The sequence below is a fragment of the Oncorhynchus mykiss genome, chromosome 19, assembly GCF_057628025.1.
Source record: "Oncorhynchus mykiss isolate SJ-2025 chromosome 19, ASM5762802v1, whole genome shotgun sequence".
Classification (NCBI taxonomy): domain Eukaryota; kingdom Metazoa; phylum Chordata; class Actinopteri; order Salmoniformes; family Salmonidae; genus Oncorhynchus; species Oncorhynchus mykiss.
The window spans coordinates 21,995,421-22,015,000 of NC_143040.1; the positions used below are offsets into that span (position 1 = coordinate 21,995,421).

General features: G+C 45.8%; 1 protein-coding gene across 4 annotated transcripts in view; it reads right to left on the minus strand.

Moving 5' to 3' along the window:
* LOC110497393 (neuronal membrane glycoprotein M6-a) overlaps positions 1–19,580 on the minus strand; it is an 83,384-nt gene that overhangs the window by 49,970 nt on the left and 13,834 nt on the right. Inside the window, exon 1 of one of the 4 annotated variants that reach the window (XM_036954320.2) lies at positions 6,812–7,627. The exons of 2 other annotated variants lie outside the window; for them this stretch is intronic. In XM_036954320.2, coding sequence (XP_036810215.1) covers positions 6,812–6,848 — 37 coding nt within the window. In that variant the 5' untranslated portion in view covers positions 6,849–7,627. Of the gene's footprint in view, positions 1–6,811; positions 7,628–19,580 lie in introns of those variants that run through there. One more of the 4 variants, XM_036954321.2, reaches the window with a different exon arrangement.

The window sequence follows — 19,580 nt, forward strand, 5'->3', positions numbered from 1 at the left end:
TCCCTCCAATTGTCCCTTCCCTTCGCCTGCTAAAGCGATTTGCATTGATCATTCCTTTCTGTGGGTTTGGCTATATTTGTGGTTAGCCAAGCATGCCGCAATGAAGTATAGGAGACCGGCAGCCGCATAGAGAGAGAGAGAGAGAGAGAGAGAGAGAGAGAGAGAGAGAGCGAGAGAGAGAGAGAGAGACTATCAGTATTCTGCTATTCAACACCCCAAGGCATTCATTATTATCTCAAGAAAGCAACAACTGCCTGGACAAATAGTCACAGACCCTCTGCTTTCAGCACCTAACGCTTTAGACTCTAGAGAGTATGGTAATGAAGAGATGACATGCAGGGAAACAACCTATTGAACTGGGAACTTCAAATGGTTTGAGTTCAGCTGTTGAAGATTCTCCGGAGCAAAGGCTGGAGCAAACACATTTTCTCCCAGAGGTGGGTGGTGCTCACTCAGAACAACCAACTAATCCCTCCAACCTGTCGATAAACATAGACTCTGTTGCTGTTGCTGACAAACTGTGATGGGCACATTTTGGATTTGGTCACAGAGAACCATCGCCATATGGGTGTAGTTATTTTGGCATTGGAAGGGAGGGGGAGAGAGAGACAGAGATATATATAGAGAGAGAGAGAGAGAAGAGAGAGACAGAGTTGTTAACATATGTTTCCCATTCAAATAAAGCTCCTTGAATTGAATTGAGAGTGAGAGAGAGAGAGAGAGAGAGAGAGAGAGAAGAGATAGAGAGAGAGCGATAGAGAGACAGAGACAGAGACAGAGAATGAGAGAGACAGTGAGAAAAAAAAGATTATGGGGTCTACAAAAACAAAATGATATGTTTAAGCTGCCCTGTTTTTCTTTCTCTCTCTCTATCCCCCTCCATCTTCCTCTTTACGCTCTCTCTCTCTCTATCCCCCTCCATCTTCCTCTTTACGCTCTCTCTCTCTCTCTATCCCCCTCCATCTCCCTCTTTACGCTCTCTCTCTCTCTCTCTATCCCCCTCCATCTTCCTCTTTACGCTCTCTCTCTCTCTCTCCCTCCATCTCCCTCTTTACGCTCTCTCTCTCTCTCTCCCTCCATCTCCATCTTTACGCTCTCTCTCTCTCTCTCTCTATCCCCCTCCATCTTCCTCTTTACGCTCTCTCTCTCTCTCTCCCTCCATCTCACTCTTTTTACGCTCTCTCTCTCTCTCTCCCTCCATCTTCCTCTTTACGCTCTCTCTCTCTCTCTCCCTCCATCTCCCTCTTTACGCTCTCTCTCTCTCTCTCTCTATCCCCCTCCATCTTCCTCTTTACGCTCTCTCTCTCTCTCTCCCTCCATCTCACTCTTTTTACGCTCTCTCTCTCTCTCTCCCTCCATCTTCCTCTTTACGCTCTCTCTCTCTCTATCCCCCTCCATCGTCCTCTTTACGCTCTCTCTCTCTCTCCCCCTCCATCTCCCTCTTTACGCTCTCTCTCTCTCTATCCCCCTCCATCTTCCTCTTTACGCTCTCTCTCTCTCCCCCTCCATCTCCCTCTTTACGCTCTCTCTCTCTCTATCCCCCTCCATCTCCCTCTTTACGCTCTCTCTCTCTCTCTATCCCTTCCATCTTCCTCTTTACGCTCTCTCTCTCCCTCCATCTCCCTCTTTACGCTCTCTCTCTCTCTCTCCCTCCATCTTCCTCTTTACGCTCTCTCTCTCTCTCCCCCTCCATCTCCCTCTTTACGCTCTCTCTCTCTCCCCCTCCATCTCCCTCTTTACGCTCTCTCTCTCTCTCTCCCCCTCCATCTTCCTCTTTACGCTCTCTCTCTCTCTCTCCCCCTCCATCTCCCCCTTTACGCTCTCTCTCTCTCTCCCCCTCCATCTCCCTCTTTACGCTCTCTCTCTCTCTCTCTCTCCCTCCATCTTCCTCTTTACGCTCTCTCTCTCTCTCTCCCTCCATCTCCCTCTTTACACTCTCTCTCTCTCTCTCCCTCCATCTTCCTCTTTACGCTCTCTCTCTCTCTCCCCCTCCATCTCCCTCTTTACGCTCTCTCTCTCTCTCTCTATCCCCCTCCATCTTCCTCTTTACGCTCTCTCTCTCTCTATCCCCCTCCATCTTCCTCTTTACGCTCTCTCTCTCTCTCCCCCTCCATCTCCCTCTTTACGCTCTGTCTCTCTCTCTCCCCCTCCATCTCCCTCTTTACGCTCTCTCTCTCTCTCTCTCTCCCTCCATCTTCCTCTTTACACTCTCTCTCTCTCTCCCTCCATCTCCCTCTTTACGCTCTCTCTCTCTCTCCCTCCATCTTCCTCTTTACGCTCTCTCTCTCTCTCCCCCTCCATCTCCCTCTTTACGCTCTCTCTCTCTCTATCCCCCTCCATCTCCCTCTTTACGCTCTCTCTCTCTCTATCCCCCTCCATCTTCCTCTTTACGCTCTCTCTCTCTCCCCCTCCATCTCCCTCTTTACGCTCTCTCTCTCTCTCTCCCCCTCCATCTTCCTCTTTACGCTCTCTCTCTCTCCCCCTCCATCTCCCTCTTTACGCTCTCTCTCTCTCTATCCCCCTCCATCTTCCTCTTTACGCTCTCTCTCCATCTCCCTCTTTACGCTCTCTCTCTCTCTATCCCCCTCCATCTTCCTCTTTACGCTCTCTCTCTCTCTCTATCCCCCTCCATCTTCCTCTTTACGCTCTCTCTCTCTCTATCCCCCTCCATCTTCCTCTTTACGCTCTCTCTCTCTCTATCCCCCTCCATCCCTCTTTACGCTCTCTCTCTCCATCTCCCTCTTTACGCTCTCTCTCTCTCTATCCCCCTCCATCTTCCTCTTTACGCTCTCTCTCTCTCTCTCCCCCTCCATCTTCCTCTTTACGCTCTCTCTCTCTCTCTATCCCCCTCCATCCCTCTTTACACTCTCTCTCTCCATCTCCCTCTTTACGCTCTCTCTCTCTCTATCCCCCTCCATCTTCCTCTTTACGCTCTCTCTCTCTCTATCCCCCTCCATCTCCCTCTTTACGCTCTCTCTCTCTCTCTCCCCCCCTCCATCTCCCTCTTTACGCTCTCTCTCTCTCTATCCCCCTCCATCTCCCTCTTTACGCTCTCTCTCTCCATCTCCCTCTTTACGCTCTCTCTCTCTCTATCCCCCTCGATCTCCCTCTTTACGCTCTCTCTCTCTCTCTCCCCCTCCATCTCCCTCTTTACGCTCTCTCTCTCTCTATCCCCCTCCATCTCCCTCTTTACGCTCTCTCTCTCCATCTCCCTCTTTACGCTCTCTCTCTCTCTATCCCCCTCCATCTTCCTCTTTACGCTCTCTCTCTCCATCTCCCTCTTTACGCTCTCTCTCTCCATCTCCCTCTTTGCGCTCTCTCTCTCTCTCCCTCTTTACGCTCACTCTCTCTCTCCCTCTTTACACTCTCTCTATCCATCTCCCTCTTTACGCTCTCTCTCTCTCTCCCTCCATCTCCCTCTTTACGCTCTCTCTCTCTCTATCCCCCTCCATCTTCCTCTTTACGCTCTCTCTCTCTCTATCCCCCTCCATCTCCCTCTTTACGCTCTCTCTCTCCATCTCCCTCTTTACGCTCTCTCTCTCTCTATCCCCCTCCATCTTCCTCTTTACGCTCTCTCTCTCCATCTTCCTCTTTACGCTCTCTCTCTCTATCCCCCTCCATCTCCCTCTTTACGCTCTCTCTCTCCATCTCCCTCTTTACGCTCTCTCTCTCTATCCCCCTCCATCTCCCTCTTTACGCTCTCTCTCTCTCCATCTCCCTCTTTACGCTCTCTCTCTCCATCTCCCTCTTTGCGCTCTCTCTCTCTCTCCCTCTTTACTCTCCCCCTCCATCTCCCTCTTTACGCTCTCTCTCTCTCCCCCTCCATCTCCCTCTTTACGCTCTCTCTCTCTCTCCCCCTCCATCTTCCTCTTTACGCTCTCTCTCTCCCTCTATCTCCCTCTTTACGCTCTCTCTCTCTCTCTCTCCCCCTCCATCTCCCTCTTTACGCTCTCTCTCTCTCCCCTCCATCTCCCTCTTTACGCTCTCTCTCTCTCTCTCCCCCTCCATCTCCCTCTTTACGCTCTCTCTCTCCCCCTCCATCTCCCTCTTTAAGCTCTCTCTCTCTCTCTCCCCCTCCATGTCCCTCTTTACGCTCTCTCTCTCTCTCTCTCTCTCTCTCGCTCTCTCTCTCCCTCTTTACACTCACTCTATCTCTCCCTCTTTACGCTCTCTCTCTCCATCTCCCTCTTTACGCTCTCTCTCTCTCTCCCTCTTTACGCTCTCTCTCTCTCTCCCTCCATCTCCCTCTTTACGCTCTCTCTCTCCCCCTCCATCTCCCTCTTTACGCTCTCTCTCTCTCCTCCTCCATATCCCTCTTTACGCTCTCTCTCTCCCCCTCCATCGCCCTCTTTACGCTCTCTCTCTCTCCCCCTCCATCTCCCTCTTTACGCTCTCTCTCTCTCTCTCCCCCTCCATCTCCCTCTTTACGCTCTCTCTCTCTCTCTCTCCCCCTCCATCTCCCTCTTTACGCTCTCTCTCTCTCTCCCCTCCATCTCCCTCTTTAAGCTCTCTCTCTCTCCCCCTCCATCTCCCTCTTTACGCTCTCTCTCTCTCTCTCTCTCTCTCTCTCTCTCTCTCCCTCCATCTCCCTCTTTACGCTCTCTCTCTCTCTGTCTCTCTCTCTCTCTCTCTCCCCATCTCCCTCTTTATGCTCTCTCTCTCTATTTCAGAAGTGGGTCAGGACTAATGAGCGGGCAGCAGAACAGTTACTTAAATACACGCCAGGGACCACTGGGAGGACAATGACCATGGCAGGGAACCTTCACTCCCTCACTCCCTCTCCCCCTATCCCCCCCCCTCTTTCTCTTTCATTCTCTCTCTCTCTCTCTCTCTCTCTCCTTTCCCCCTCTCTCACTCCCTCTCTCTCATTCTCAATTCAATTCAAGGGGCTTTATTGGCATGGGAAACATGTTTACATTGCCAAAGCAAGTGAAATGGATAAACAAAAGTGAAACAAACAATTCAAAGTGAACAGTAAATATTACACTCACACAAGTCCCAAAAGAATAAAGACATTTGAAATGTCATATTATGTCTATATACAGTGTTGTAACGATGTGCAAATAGTTTAAGTACTAAAGGGACAATAAATAAACAGAAATATGGGTTGTATTTACAATGGTGTTTGTTCTTCACTGGTTGACCTTTTCTTGTGGCAACAGGTCACAAATCTTGCTGCTGCGATGGCACACTGTGTAATTTCACCGAGTAGATATGGGAGTTTATCAAAATTTGATTTGTTTTCAAATTCTTTGTGGGTCTGTGTAATCTGAGGGAAGTATGTGTCTCTAATATGGTCATACATTTGGCAGGAGGTTAGGAAGTGCCGCTCAGTTTCCACCTCATTTTGTGGGCAGTGTGCACATAGCCTGTCTTCTCTTGAGAGCCAGGTCTGTCTACGGCAGCCTTTCTCAATAGCAAGGCTATGCTCACTGAGTCTGTACATAGTCAAAGCTTTCCTTAATTTGGGGTCAGTTACAGTGGTCAGGTATTCTGCCACTGTGTACTCTCTGTTTAGGACCAAATAGCATGCTAGTTTGCGCTGTTTTTTTTGTTAATTCTTTCCAATGTGTCAAGTAATTATCTTTTTTGTTTTCTCTGTGTCGCTGTCCTGGGCCTCTGTGGGGTCTGTTTGTGTTTGTGAACAGAGCCCCAGGACCAGCTTGCTTAGGGGACTCTTCTCCAGGTTCATCTCTCTGTAGGAGATGACTTTGTTATGGAAGGTTATCGCTGTCTCTCTCCCCCTCTGTCTCTCTCTCTACACTCCAACCCCAAGTGTAACCTTTTGTAACCTGTTTTTAGTGGAGGGGCGGGGGTATGTGGTTCATATGTGTAAATTGTGTATGTGAAAGCGGCGTGGGCGAGGAGGCAAAGGGGGGGGGGGGGGGGAAGGGAAGCATCTGCTTGGGATAAAGATGGCTCCCCATGCTTTGCTCTGATTGGCTAAGAGTGTGCGTCATCTATAAAAACAGTCCCAAATCTTAATTCCATCTCCATAACAGACCATGCATTCTCATGTTTCATTCATAATGGGTATATAGTCTTAGCTAGCGCTGCATACGTGTTCTGTTGATCCCCCTCGACAAGACAACACCCGCCCATCCTCCAGCACAGTGCCGTTAAATGAGATGAATGGAACAGCAGCCATGCAGCAACCCCGCCACTAAACAAACAACTGTTACTGGGTCAAAGGGTCAGGAGGACAGACAGGCGCGCTAATCTGATTTGAGATGATTTGAGCTTAGATAGCAAAGTAATGGCCGCATTGTTGCCATACCCAGGGGAAAATAGAGAGAGTGAGAGAAGGAGGGAGGGATGGAGGGAAGTCAATTCACTTCTCTGCTGTCTCTTGTGAGCCGTCAAGACAAGCATTCAAGCAGAAGACAAGACAATTCCCACGGACCCCCCCCCCCCCCTCCAATCAACCACTCAACAAACAAGGGACCCCCAAACACCCGCCTCCTTCTCTCTCCCTCCCTCCATCCTCCCCTCCCTCCACCTTTCAAAACAGCATCGCTCAAATCACAATAAAACCAGCGCAATTCCAATGAGCTCTGAACGATGATGACAATCAATAATAACTGAAAAAAATCTCCCAAAAACACTCAAGTAATTACAATCCATGTGTTTCTTTGTCTGCATCAGTAGCTTATTCTCTGCTTGGCAGCAGCCAAATACATGTCTGTGTCAAAGAGAGAGTGTGTAACATCGGCATACAGAACATACAGTTGGAGCAGCAGCAACACAAAGGAAACATGGATAGCTCCGAGATATTTACATAAAACATTTTTAAAAAGATTTTATACCGTACCTTTTGAATTCTGTCCTTCTTCCATATTCTCTTCCATTGTGACTGGGTTTGTGTCCACTTCGATTTCAATACACGGAAATTTCACAAAGCCTCTCGGTCAGAAGTGGATAAAGCCTCCTCTCGGCTGGGTGTGTGTACAGTGTGAGTGTGTGTTGGGGTGTGTTTTGTACCCTAGCTGTGAGTTGTGGCGTTGTAGCAGTGAGCAGCTCCTAGGGAAGTCCGCTCTCAGTGTTGTGTTCTCTCAAACTCTCACTCACACCCCTCCCTCGCTTCTCTCTGGCACTCACACGCCTCCCTCTCTTTCAGCTCTCACTCCCTTCCATCTCTCTCGGGCTCTCACACCCGTTTCTCTCTCTCTCTCTCTCTCTCTCTCTCTCCCTCTCTCTCTCTCTCTCAGAGCGCGGCAGCCCCTGGTCTCATTCCTTCTGTTCTTCTGATGATGATCAACACCTCCTGTCCATTACTAGACACCGCAACACCAGGAAGCACATAACTGGACTGGGAGAGGAGAGATCAAACTCCCCTTCCCTTGAAATGTCTTAAGCATAAACATGAATAACCATGTTTTTGAAGGAAGGAGTGTAAAGGAAAGACTGAGTCCAGGAGGAATGCAAGGAGAAACTCTGCTTTCTTTAAATGGAAATTGGGAACAATACTGCTGAACTGGAACGACAGAATAGGAGGAATGGGCTCGCTACAAGGAGAAAGACATAAGCAGGTGTTCAGCCATAAAAACAAGGGATTGAGGGTTTGTATTAGAAGCAGGATGGTGGAAGCAGCAGCAGCCCGGCACACTGTGAGCAGATGGAGGGGTGTAACCAGCCCAACAGCCACTCTCCCTCTCACTCTCCTCCCCCACCAAACACCCCTGTTTTTTAGAGTAAATGGAAGAGCCCGCCAGTCAGCCTGTGGTTAAGTTATGCTGCACTGACTAGTGAAAGGTGGAGGATAGATGTTTTTTTCATTGCTGTGTCGGGATTAGATGGCAGTATGTCTGTGTGTTGTCACAACGATATAAACGGTGCTATGGCTCTCAAGGAACCCTTTTCTCAATGACAAATAGCGAGCACGCACATTCGCACACATGCAGGCGCACACACACATACACACTAGTGATAGGGGGAAAAAATCGATACAATTACATATCGCAATATTATTTCGGACAACATTATATCGATACTTTGACTCCAAATATTGATGAGACTTCTTTGATGTTGCTAGCGCTAGTCAGCTGTACCTGCGCCAAAACTCTGGTATTTTTCCACCTATAGCTTGTTCTTCATCTTCTTCTTCAAAAGTGAGCCAACATGTTTTCAGCATGTTTATTTCCATGACTGATCCATGGTCTCCCCTGTCTCTCTGCAGCAGTCATAATAGTGAGCAATATGTTTGGAACATCAAATCACAATAAAATCACAGTATCGAATCACAGTACATATAGAATGGTGAGAATCACAATACATATAGAATGGTGAGAATCACAAAACATATAGAATGGTGAGAATCACAATACATATAGAATGGTGAGAATCACAATACATATAGAATGATGAGAATCACAATACATATAGAATGGTGAGAATCACAATACATATAGAATGGTGAGAATCACAATACATATAGAATGGTGAGAATCACAATACATATAGAATGGTGAGAATCACAATACATATAGAATGGTGAGAATCACAATACATATAGTGTCACGCCCTGGTCGAAGTATTTTGTGTTTCTTCATTTATTTGGTCAGGCCAGGGTGTGACATGGGTTTATTGTGGTGTGTTTTGTCTTGGGGTTTTGTGGGGTGTTGGGTGTGTGGCTTAGTGGGGTTATCTAGCAAAGTCTATGGCTGTCTGGAGTGGTTCTCAATCAGAGGCAAGTGTGTATCGTTGTCTCTGATTGGGAACCATATTTAGGCAGCCATATTCTTTGAGTGTTTCGTGGGTGATTGTCCTTAGTGTCTTGATGTCCTTATTCTGTGTTAGTTTACACTAGTATAGGCTCGGTTTTCGTTACGTTTATTGTTTTGTAGTGTTTGTATTTAGATTCCTGTTTCGTTTGTTGAATAAACATGGATCGCAATCTACACGCTGCATTTTGGTCCGACTATCCTTCTCACCTAGAAAACCATTACAGAATCACCCACCACAAAAGGACCAAGCAGCGTGTAAACAGGCAGGAGCAGCCCAAAGAGGAGTACAGTATGGACTATACTTCTTGGGAGAAGATAGACAGGTGGGCGGTCGACCCAGGGAGAGTGCCGGAGCCCGCCTGGGATTCGATGGAGCAGTGCGCGGAAGGATATAGGAGAATGGAGCTTGCGACGCAAGGCGGCGCGGACGGAGGCCCGAGAGTCAGCCTCAAAAATGTCTTGGGGGGGGGGGCTCAGGGAGAGTGTGGCAGAGTCAGGGTTCAGACCTGAGCCAACTCCCCCTGTTTATCGTGAGGAGCCAAGGAGGAGAACAGAGCCGGTGTTGGAGGTGAGCGAAGCAGCGACTGTGAAGGAGTTAATGGGGAAATTGGAGGAGAGAGAAATGAGGGAGTTGCTGTGTTGGTGCTTTTTGCATGGAATTCGCCCGACGGAACGTGTCGGGGGGATTTGATGGCACCTGGGTTAGCGCTCCATACTCGTCCTGAGGTGCGTGTTAGTCGGCTGGTGAAGTTGGTGCCAGCCTCACGCACTAGGCCTCCTGTGCACCTCCCTAGCCTTACACGTCCTGTGTCAGCACTGCTCTCAAGATCTCCAGTACGCCTTCATGGTCTAGCCCATCCTGTGCCACCTCCACACCCCAGCCCTCCGGTAGCAGCTCGCCGCACCAGGCTTCCTGTGCGTGTTCTCGGTTCAGTACCACCAGTACCAGCACCACGCATCAGGCCTACAGTGCGCCTCGCCTCTCCAGCGCTGTCGGAGCCTTTCTCCTCTCCTGCGCTGCTGGAGTCTCCTGCCTGTTCAGCGCAGCCAGAGCTGTCAGTCTGCATGGAGCAGCCAGAGCTGTCAGTCTGCATGGAGCAGCCAGAGCTGTCAGTCTGCATGGAGCAGCCGGAGCTGTCAGTCTGCATGAAGCAGCCGGAGCTGCCAGTCTGCAAGGAGCTGCCAGTCTGCAAGGAGCTGCCAGTCTGCAAGAAGCCGCCAGTCTGCACAGAGCTGCCAGTCTGTAAGAAGCCGCCAGAGTTGTCAGCCTACATGGAGCAGCCAGAGCCGCCAGTCAGCATGGAGCAGCCAGATCTTTCAGTCTGCCAGGATCCGCCAGTCAGCCAGACTCTTCCAGATCCGCCAGTCAGCCAGACTCTTCCAGATCCGCCAGTCAGCCAGACTCTTCCAGATCCGCCAGTCAACCAGACTCTTCCAGATCCGCCAGTCAACCAGACTCTTCCAGATCCGCCAGTCAACCAGACTCTTCCAGATCCGCCAGTCAACCAGACTCTTCCAGATCCGCCATTCAGCCGGGATCTGCCAGAACTGCCAGTCGGCCAGGATCCGCCAGTCGGCCGGGATCCGCCAGTCGGCCGGGATCTGCCAGATCCGCCAGTCGGCCGGGATCTGCCAGATCCGCCAGGATCTGCCAGATCCGCCAGTCGGCCGGGATCTGCCAGGATCTGCCAGATCCGCCAGTCGGCCAGGATCTGCCAGATCCGCCAGTCGGCCAGGATCTGCCAGATCCGCCAGTCGGCCAGGATCCGCCAGATCTGCCAGTCAGCCAGGATCTGCCAGTCAGCCAGGATCTGCCAGTCAGCCAGGATCTGGTAGATCCATCAACCTGCCTGAGCTTCCCCTCAGTCCCGAGCTTCCCCTCAGTCCCGAGCTTCCCCTCAGTCATGAGCTGCCTCAATCCCGAGCTTCCCCTCAGTCCCGATCTGCTCCTCAGTCCAGTGGGGTTCTGGGTGAGGACTACTAGGCCATGGTCGGCGGCGAGGGTGGACTATCCAAGGACGCGAGGAGGAGGGACTAAGACAGTGTTTGAGTGGAGTCCACGTCCCGCGCCGGAGCCGCCACCATGGACAGACGCCCACCCGGACCCTCCCTATTGTTTTGAGGTGCGTTCGGGAGTCCGCACCTTAGGGGGGGGGGTTCTGTCACGCCCTGGTCGAAGTATTTTGTGTTTCTTCATTTATTTGGTCAGGCCAGGGTGTGACATGGGTTTATTGTGGTGTGTTTTGTCTTGGGGTTTTGTGGGGTGTTGGGTGTGTGGCTTAGTGGGGTTATCTAGCAAAGTCTATGGCTGTCTGGAGTGGTTCTCAATCAGAGGCAAGTGTGTATCGTTGTCTCTGATTGGGAACCATATTTAGGCAGCCATATTCTTTGAGTGTTTCGTGGGTGATTGTCCTTAGTGTCTTGATGTCCTTATTCTGTGTTAGTTTACACTAGTATAGGCTCGGTTTTCGTTACGTTTATTGTTTTGTAGTGTTTTTTTATTTAGATTCCTGTTTCGTTTGTTGAATAAACATGGATCGCAATCTACACGCTGCATTTTGGTCCGACTATCCTTCTCACCTAGAAAACCGTTACATATAGAATGGTGAGAATCACAATACCTATAGAATGATGAGCATCACAATACCTATAGAATGATGAGCATCACAATACCTATAGAATGATGAGCATCACAATACATATATAATGATGAGAATCACAATACATATAGAATGATGAGAATCACAATACATATAGAATGGTGAGAATCACAATACCTATAGAATGATGAGAATTGTAATACATATCAGCACCTAAATATCGTGATAATGCTGTATGGTGAGGTCCTCTGCAATTCCCAGCCCTAACACGCACGCTCACCCCACACGCACACCTCCGTCATTTATAGAGTGACTGATTTACAGTATAGGGGCTGCTTTAGGGGTTTTACAGGGGAGATCATATACACAAAGAGAACTGAATGACAAAGTTTCCTACTGGTTGTTGTCTTATGTAGCTGGTCTTAAAGCTCTGGGACAGGTTCTCATAGCGCCTCAGGACATGGTCCCTATAGGGTTACAGGGTTGGTGAGGGAAGCAGGGAAGTAATTGTGTTTGAACCCGATGCCCCAGAAGACTATGTTAACCCTCTGAACTAAAGGCTTTAGTCTCAGAGAAGGTCAGTCATCAGACAGGTCCTTCTTGCAAAAGAGATTGTATCTCAATGAGACAAACCTGTATAAAGGTTAAATGAAAACAATAGATCACTGGTTACACCTAGATCAATTTGAGTTGTGTATCTCCACTCTGCCTCGTTCCCCAGCACCCCAGCCAGTACTACTGAGGGCTACTGTCTGTATGAGGCAATGATTGGTTATGGTTGGAAAGTACAATCAGGGCTGGACACAGCACTAATCAGTCATACTGTTCTGACCAACACACACACACACACACACACACACACACACACACAATTGCTCTGGTGGAAGATAAGACCTGCAGCCAAATCAATGATCTCTCAATCAATCAACATTAGCAATTGGCGTTAAATGATGACAATAGAACGGTGACAAAGAAACACGTTAAAGGTGACGGCACATGGTGATACAAATGATGACTCAAGTTCATTATTAAAACACACACAGATGAAATAAACCATAGCCGTCTTTCACTGCTGTGTGAATCTGATCCTGTTCATTGTCTATGCTGTCAGCAGCAGTGGCACGTCCACGTAATGACAAGTGGGAGACCTGAGCACAACTCTGCTCTGGCTGCAGGAACTGAACGGAGGCAGCGGTAACCACGGCGCGCGTCGCTATGCACGCAGCGGCAGGTACAACAGCCTAGCAACGACAGTGCGAGCCGCGCGCCTGGCGACGGCGGTGAGATGTGACGTGGCGGCCGCCTCTCGAGATGAAAATGATTGACTGCAGTCAGCGAGGTCATTAACAATGTAGGATCTATAGAAGCAAGGCCCTTTCGTGGGATAGATAGGAGCGAAGACGACTCTTTCTCAATTAATCTTTCCTTGCATCGTCTCTCCTCGCCGCCTTCTCAAAATGCTTTGGGGAAGAAAGTCCTCCAATACAATTGAGAAGGAAGAGAGGAGAGAATGCAAGGGATCACGGAATGACAAAATGAGATTGAGCCGCAGACCCCAGAGAAAAGCAGCGCAGCTGATAATAAGTGTGTGCAAGTGTAGCCGATGTGAAATGGCTAGCTAGTTAGCGGTGGTGCACGCTTGTGGCGTTTCAATCGGTGACGTCACTCGCTCTGAGACCTTGAAGTAGTGGTTCCCCTTGCGCCGCAAGGGCCGCGGCTTTTGGGGAGCGATGGGTAACGATGCTTCGAGGGTGACTGTTGACGTGTGCAGAGCGTCCCTGGTTCGCGCCCAGGTCGGGGCGAGGGGACGGACATAAAGTCCCCTGGTGCCAGAGCAGAGTTTATCTGGGCAGAGGAGGAGGGAGGATGGTCCGAGGGGAGTGTAGAGCTCACGTTGACGAAAGACACTGGAGATAGGAATATGGAGTGGATGTGGAATCAGACACGGTTGGGCTTGGGCTGACGGCTGATAGAAGATCTCAGGACTGAATCAGATACGGTTGGGCTTGAGCTGACGGCTGATAGAAGATCTCAGGACTGAATCAGACACGGTTGGGCTTGGGCTGACGGCTGATAGAAGGCAGATAGTCTAGATGTATAAGAGATAGAAGAAAGATACTGAAACACATTGATTCAGATACTACAGATACTGGAAGTAAGCCATGTGCTTCTGTGTAGAATTCAAGTGACAGGAATGTAAGTTCAACTGCGCCAATGAACAACGACAGATTAATGTACCGTTATTGTACCGTTATTTTTTTTAGTGACACTCACAGTGCAGACGTTTTAATTTTTTCCCTTTGCTAATTATGCTATGAACCAGCCACTTATCTGGCCATTACTATGCTATTAATGTCTGTAATCTCAGCTACAGGTTTGTTTCTCACGCATACTAATCAGACAATGGAGAGCCGCACCATGACAACCTGAGAGACGGGCTGTAATTGGCTAGAATGGCAGAGAGTTTGAGTTTCTGAGAAACTAGGGCCAGGATGGATGACTCATACCACAGGCCTGGACGTAGGCCCGCACGCACACACTCACTACTGCTTCTATATCACTGGTAAAACAAGACAATGTTCCAACGACAAAACAATCTCTACTATACAAGTTTTCATTTTCTCAAGAGACACATTACCGGAAGCAAAACACAGACTCAACATACCGATAGCCTAGAAAATGTCAGGTCTGAATATATGCCATACAGATGAATTATGAATTCATCATTTGGTTAATTGTACATTATTAAACATTGCTTACCTCTAGGACCTAGGTTATTAAATAGCAGCATTATTGTTGTTTTAAATGAGGGCTGTAGAAGGTTGACAAACAGTACTATGCAGAGACTGTATTGGCTCTAACATGGGTGGAAGACTTCTATGTACAGTTGAATAGTTGTGAGTATGTATGTTACTATGTATTTCAGGATTAATAGTTGTGAGTATGTATGTTACTATGTACTTTAGGACTAATAGTTGTGAGTATGTATGTTACTATGTATTTTAGGACTAATAGTTGTGAGTATGTATGTTACTATGTATTTTAGGACTAATAGTTGTGAGTATGTATGTTACTATGTACTTTAGGACTAATAGTTGTGAGTATGCATGTTACTATGTATTTTAGGACTAATAGTTGTGAGTATGTATGTTACTATGTACTTTAGGACTAATAGTTGTGAGTATGCATGTTACTATGTACTTTAGGACTAGTAGTTGTGAGTATGTAAGTCAGCAGCTGATAGGTGGTATAAGGAGATTAGACAGTATGCCTCCTTGTTATCATTAAATAATTTTTCCAACAGCCGCCAACTCTAGGAATCAAACAGATGGTGTGTGTGTGTGTGTGTGTGTGTGTGTGTCTACAGTATATTCTGCTCTTCTGATACTCAATACTGAGATCTAAGTTGAGGCAAAATCAAAAACTGACAGTAGTCTACCATATTGTCAATGACCACATTATTTGACTAACAAAATCAGCCAGCACTTTAAATAGCCTAGTCTCACAACAGTGCAAGTGTATTTGGATGTTTTTTATTAACCCTGAAAGCAACCAGGTGGTGTGATGGTTGTTGTGGGCATATCTCTCTGCTTGCTCTGCTACCGACTACCTATCTCCTAGACACACCACTTCAAACACGCCGTCTCCAGACTGAGGCAGCTTCTGAATCTATTACAGGCTACAAAAAACACGTCTCTCTTTCTGTCTGACATATTCAAGAGTCCATATATCTAAACATTTCATAGAGAATCGTGTCTTCGTCTAAGCACTCTCCCCTCCAGACGCAAAGAGAGTGCGAGAGAGAGAGAGAGAGAACCCAAAGCCCCCATAGGATTCCCCTAGCAGAGGCCGTTCATTGCTCAAACGGATTGCTGGGAGCAGAGGAGTGTTGAAGTGACAGAATCGGGACTGCCGACCTGCGTAGCCTATCCATTATAGAGAGGCTGTAGTGCTGGAGTGGTGCACAGACTAGAGCTAGCACCCTACAGAAAACACAGGCTCAGAGAGACAGACATTTAGATTCTGTGTATGTGTTTGTGTGGGGAAACACAGGCTCACAACACATGGGGCCTGTTCAGGGGGGTGAAATGTTTAGGAGTGTTCCGATAAAAATGTATTGTGTGTAGAACAGGAATGACTGTCTACGTAGAACAGAATGCAATGTACCTAATCAAGTCAGCTCTAGACATTCCATTTCTATCTTCATTTTATTTTGAACGTCCTGGACATTTCAGCAAACCGAATGAACAACTTGAATGTTGCTAGTTTACATGAGAGCGGAAGCTATTAACACAAATCTGCAAGCTATTCACAAGCACAGAAGTGTGTATGTTTACATATTAAGACACTCGTTGGTTGATATGATGAAAATCATGGCGATGCTTCAAAACCATTTGTGAACATAAGAAACTCACCGAATGAATAAACAAGGCATATTTTCTACGATTTTCAGTTTGAATTTTAGTCAGAAGTATCACGACTTGTTATTCAACAGAGAAGTAAGTCAGAGGGCTGTTCTTCAAAGAACCATCATTTCACTTTCAAGATGGCAGATGAAAGATTTCTCCAGTGGTGCCGGGTTGTACTTGTCAGCTCGAGCCGACACATATATCTGACTACAGTACATGCAGTGAAATGAATATGTCTGTGAGGTCACTGATTTATTCACAGACAAGACAAAGCCATGTCACATGATAGCATGAATGGCGCCAAAGGTAGTGGACATTGTCTCCTACGGAGTCTTCACAGTAGCACATAGGAGGCTGGTGGGAGGAGCTATAGGAAGACAGGCTCATTGTCATGGCTGGAATGGTGTCAATGGAACGGAGTCAAACATCTGGTTTCCATATGTTTGATTTGCTTGCTACCATAAAATGCATTCCATTCCAGCCTCCTCTGCAGTAGCAGGGTTATCGTACCGTATGTATACCCATACATAAATGGATATGTACAGTATGTATACCCTTACATAAATGGATATGTACAGTATGTATACCCTTACATAAATGGATATGTACAGTATGTATACCCTTACATAAATGGATATGTACAGTATGTATACCCTTACATAAATGGATATGTACAGTATGTATACCCTTACATAAATGGATATGTACAGTATGTATACCCTTACATAAATGGATATGTACAGTATGTATACCCATACATAAATGGATATGTACAGTATGTATACCCTTACATAAATGGATATGTACAGTATGTATACCCTTACATAAATGGATATGTACAGTATGTATACCCTTACATAAATGGATATGTACAGTATGTATACCCATACATAAATGGATATGTACAGTATGTATACCCTTACATAAATGGATATGTACAGTATGTATACCCTTACATAAATGGATATGTACAGTATGTATACCCTTACATAAATGGATATGTACAGTATGTATACCCATACATAAATGGATATGTACAGTATGTATACCCTTACATAAATGGATATGTACAGTATGTATACCCTTACATAAATGGATATGTACAGTATGTATACCCATACATAAATGGATATGTACAGTATGTATACCCTTACATAAATGGATATGTACAGTATGTATACCAATACATAAATGGACATGTACAGTATGTATACCCTTACATAAATGGATATGTACAGTATGTATACCCTTACATAAATGGATATGTACAGTATGTATACCAATACATAAATGGACATGTACAGTATGTATACCCTTACATAAATGGATATGTACAGTATGTATACCCTTACATAAATGGATATGTACAGTATGTATACCCTTACATAAATGGATATGTACAGTATGTATACCCATACATAAATGGATATGTACAGTATGTATACCCTTACATAAATGGATATGTACAGTATGTATACCCATACATAAATGGATATGTACAGTATGTATACCCTTACATAAATGGATATGTACAGTATGTATACCCTTACATAAATGGATATGTACAGTATGTATACCCTTACATAAATGGATATGTACAGTATGTATACCCATACATAAATGGATATGTACAGTATGTATACCCTTACATAAATGGATATGTACAGTATGTATACCCATACATAAATGGATATGTACAGTATGTATACCCTTACATAAATGGATATGTACAGTATGTATACCCTTACATAAATGGATATGTACAGTATGTATACCCTTACATAAATGGATATGTACAGTATGTATACCCATACATAAATGGATATGTACAGTATGTATACCAATACATAAATGGATATGTACAGTATGTATACCCATACATAAATGGATATGTACAGTATGTATACCAATACATAAATGGATATGTACAGTATGTATACCCATACATAAATGGATATGTACAGTATGTATACCAATACATAAATGGATATGTACAGTATGTATACCCATACATAAATGGATATGTACAGTATGTATACCCTTACATAAATGCATATGTACAGTATGTATACCCATACATAAATGGATATGTACAGTATGTATACCAATACATAAATGGATATGTACAGTATGTATACCCATACATAAATGGATATGTACAGTATGTATACCCTTACATAAATGCATATGTACAGTATGTATACCCATACATAAATGGATATGTACAGTATGTATACCCATACATAAATGGATATGTACAGTATGTATACCCTTACATAAATGCATATGTACAGTATGTATACCCATACATAAATGGATATGTACAGTATGTATACCCTTACATAAATGGATATGTACAGTATGTATACCCTTACATAAATGCATATGTACAGTATGTATACCCATACATAAATGGATATGTACAGTATGTATACCCTTACATAAATGGATATGTACAGTATGTATACCCTTACATAAATGCATATGTACAGTATGTATACCCTTACATAAATGGATATGTACAGTATGTATACCCTTACATAAATGGATATGTACAGTATGTATACCCTTACATAAATGCATATGTACAGTATGTATACCCTTACATAAATGCATAAGTAAGGTATGTATACCCTTACATAAATGGATATGTACAGTATGTGTATAACAGGTACTACAAATAGCTTATTTGTTTAAGTGAATTAACACAAACAACCCAATTAATAACTATAAATGCTAACCCAAACAAAATAATTAAAACATGGAATTTGCATTTAAATAGCATCCCTCATCTACTGTATATATAAGTGTATCTCACACCCACTATGAATTGGGTATTCCCATCGGCACTAGCCTAAAGAAAAGGAGGACGGATGGGCGATTCTCCTCTTCTCTAATATACTGTATACTTGTGTGACCTACATACAATGGATTGTGCACCGGCTGAATCTACCTTGGATACTAATCAGCCTGGCTTGGTGTGTGCAAGATAGCCTGGTTAAACCAGACTGAATGCTGCACTCAATGAGGAGGGAGGCGCTCTCAAGTAACGGTAATGATTACCAATATCATCGACGTGCGTGTGTGTGTGTGTGTGCATGTGTGTGTGTTTTTGCGTGTGTGCGTGCATTATGTGTTTTTGCGTGCGTCTGTGTGTGTGTGTGCGTGTGTGTTTTTGCATGTGTGTGCGTGTGTGTGTGTGCGTGTGTGTGTGTGTTTTTGCGTGTGTGTGCGCGTGTGTGTGTATGTGTGTATGTATGTGTGTGTGTGTTTTTGCGTGTGTGTGCGTGTGTTTGTGTATGTGTGTGTACACGGCTGATAGTGAATAATATAGAGGAAGACGAAACATCCAAGTCATGTGTTACATAAGATCCCTGTCTAGTGACCGACGTGATGAGAAGATGAGCTGTTATTTTTGTCAGCAGACGATGTAGAAGAGGATGAGACAGCTGATTGACATGTGTGTGTGTGTGTGTGTGTGTGTGCTACTCGTGATGTGTTGCTTCACTCAGTGACGGAGGGGGTGATAGGGCTTTTGCTCGATGCTTCCTTTTTACTAAAGTCTTGCATAATTAGTCAGATGCTCAAAAAAATTCTGGGTCCATACATGTTATGAGAAGAAAGGAGCGGAACCGGAACGAAGAGCTCCACCCTCTCACTCTCTGCAAGTTACAGGCCGAATGTCCCCTCCCCTTCCGAAGTTCCAAACACCTACAAAATGGTGAATTGTCCAAAGTACTGGGACTAATGCAGCTTGTTATCTCACCATCCCGATGTATCATGACAGATCGACTGTACCGTTTGTGTCTACGTGGTCTGTCTACAAGAGATTACAGCAGTGGGGATTG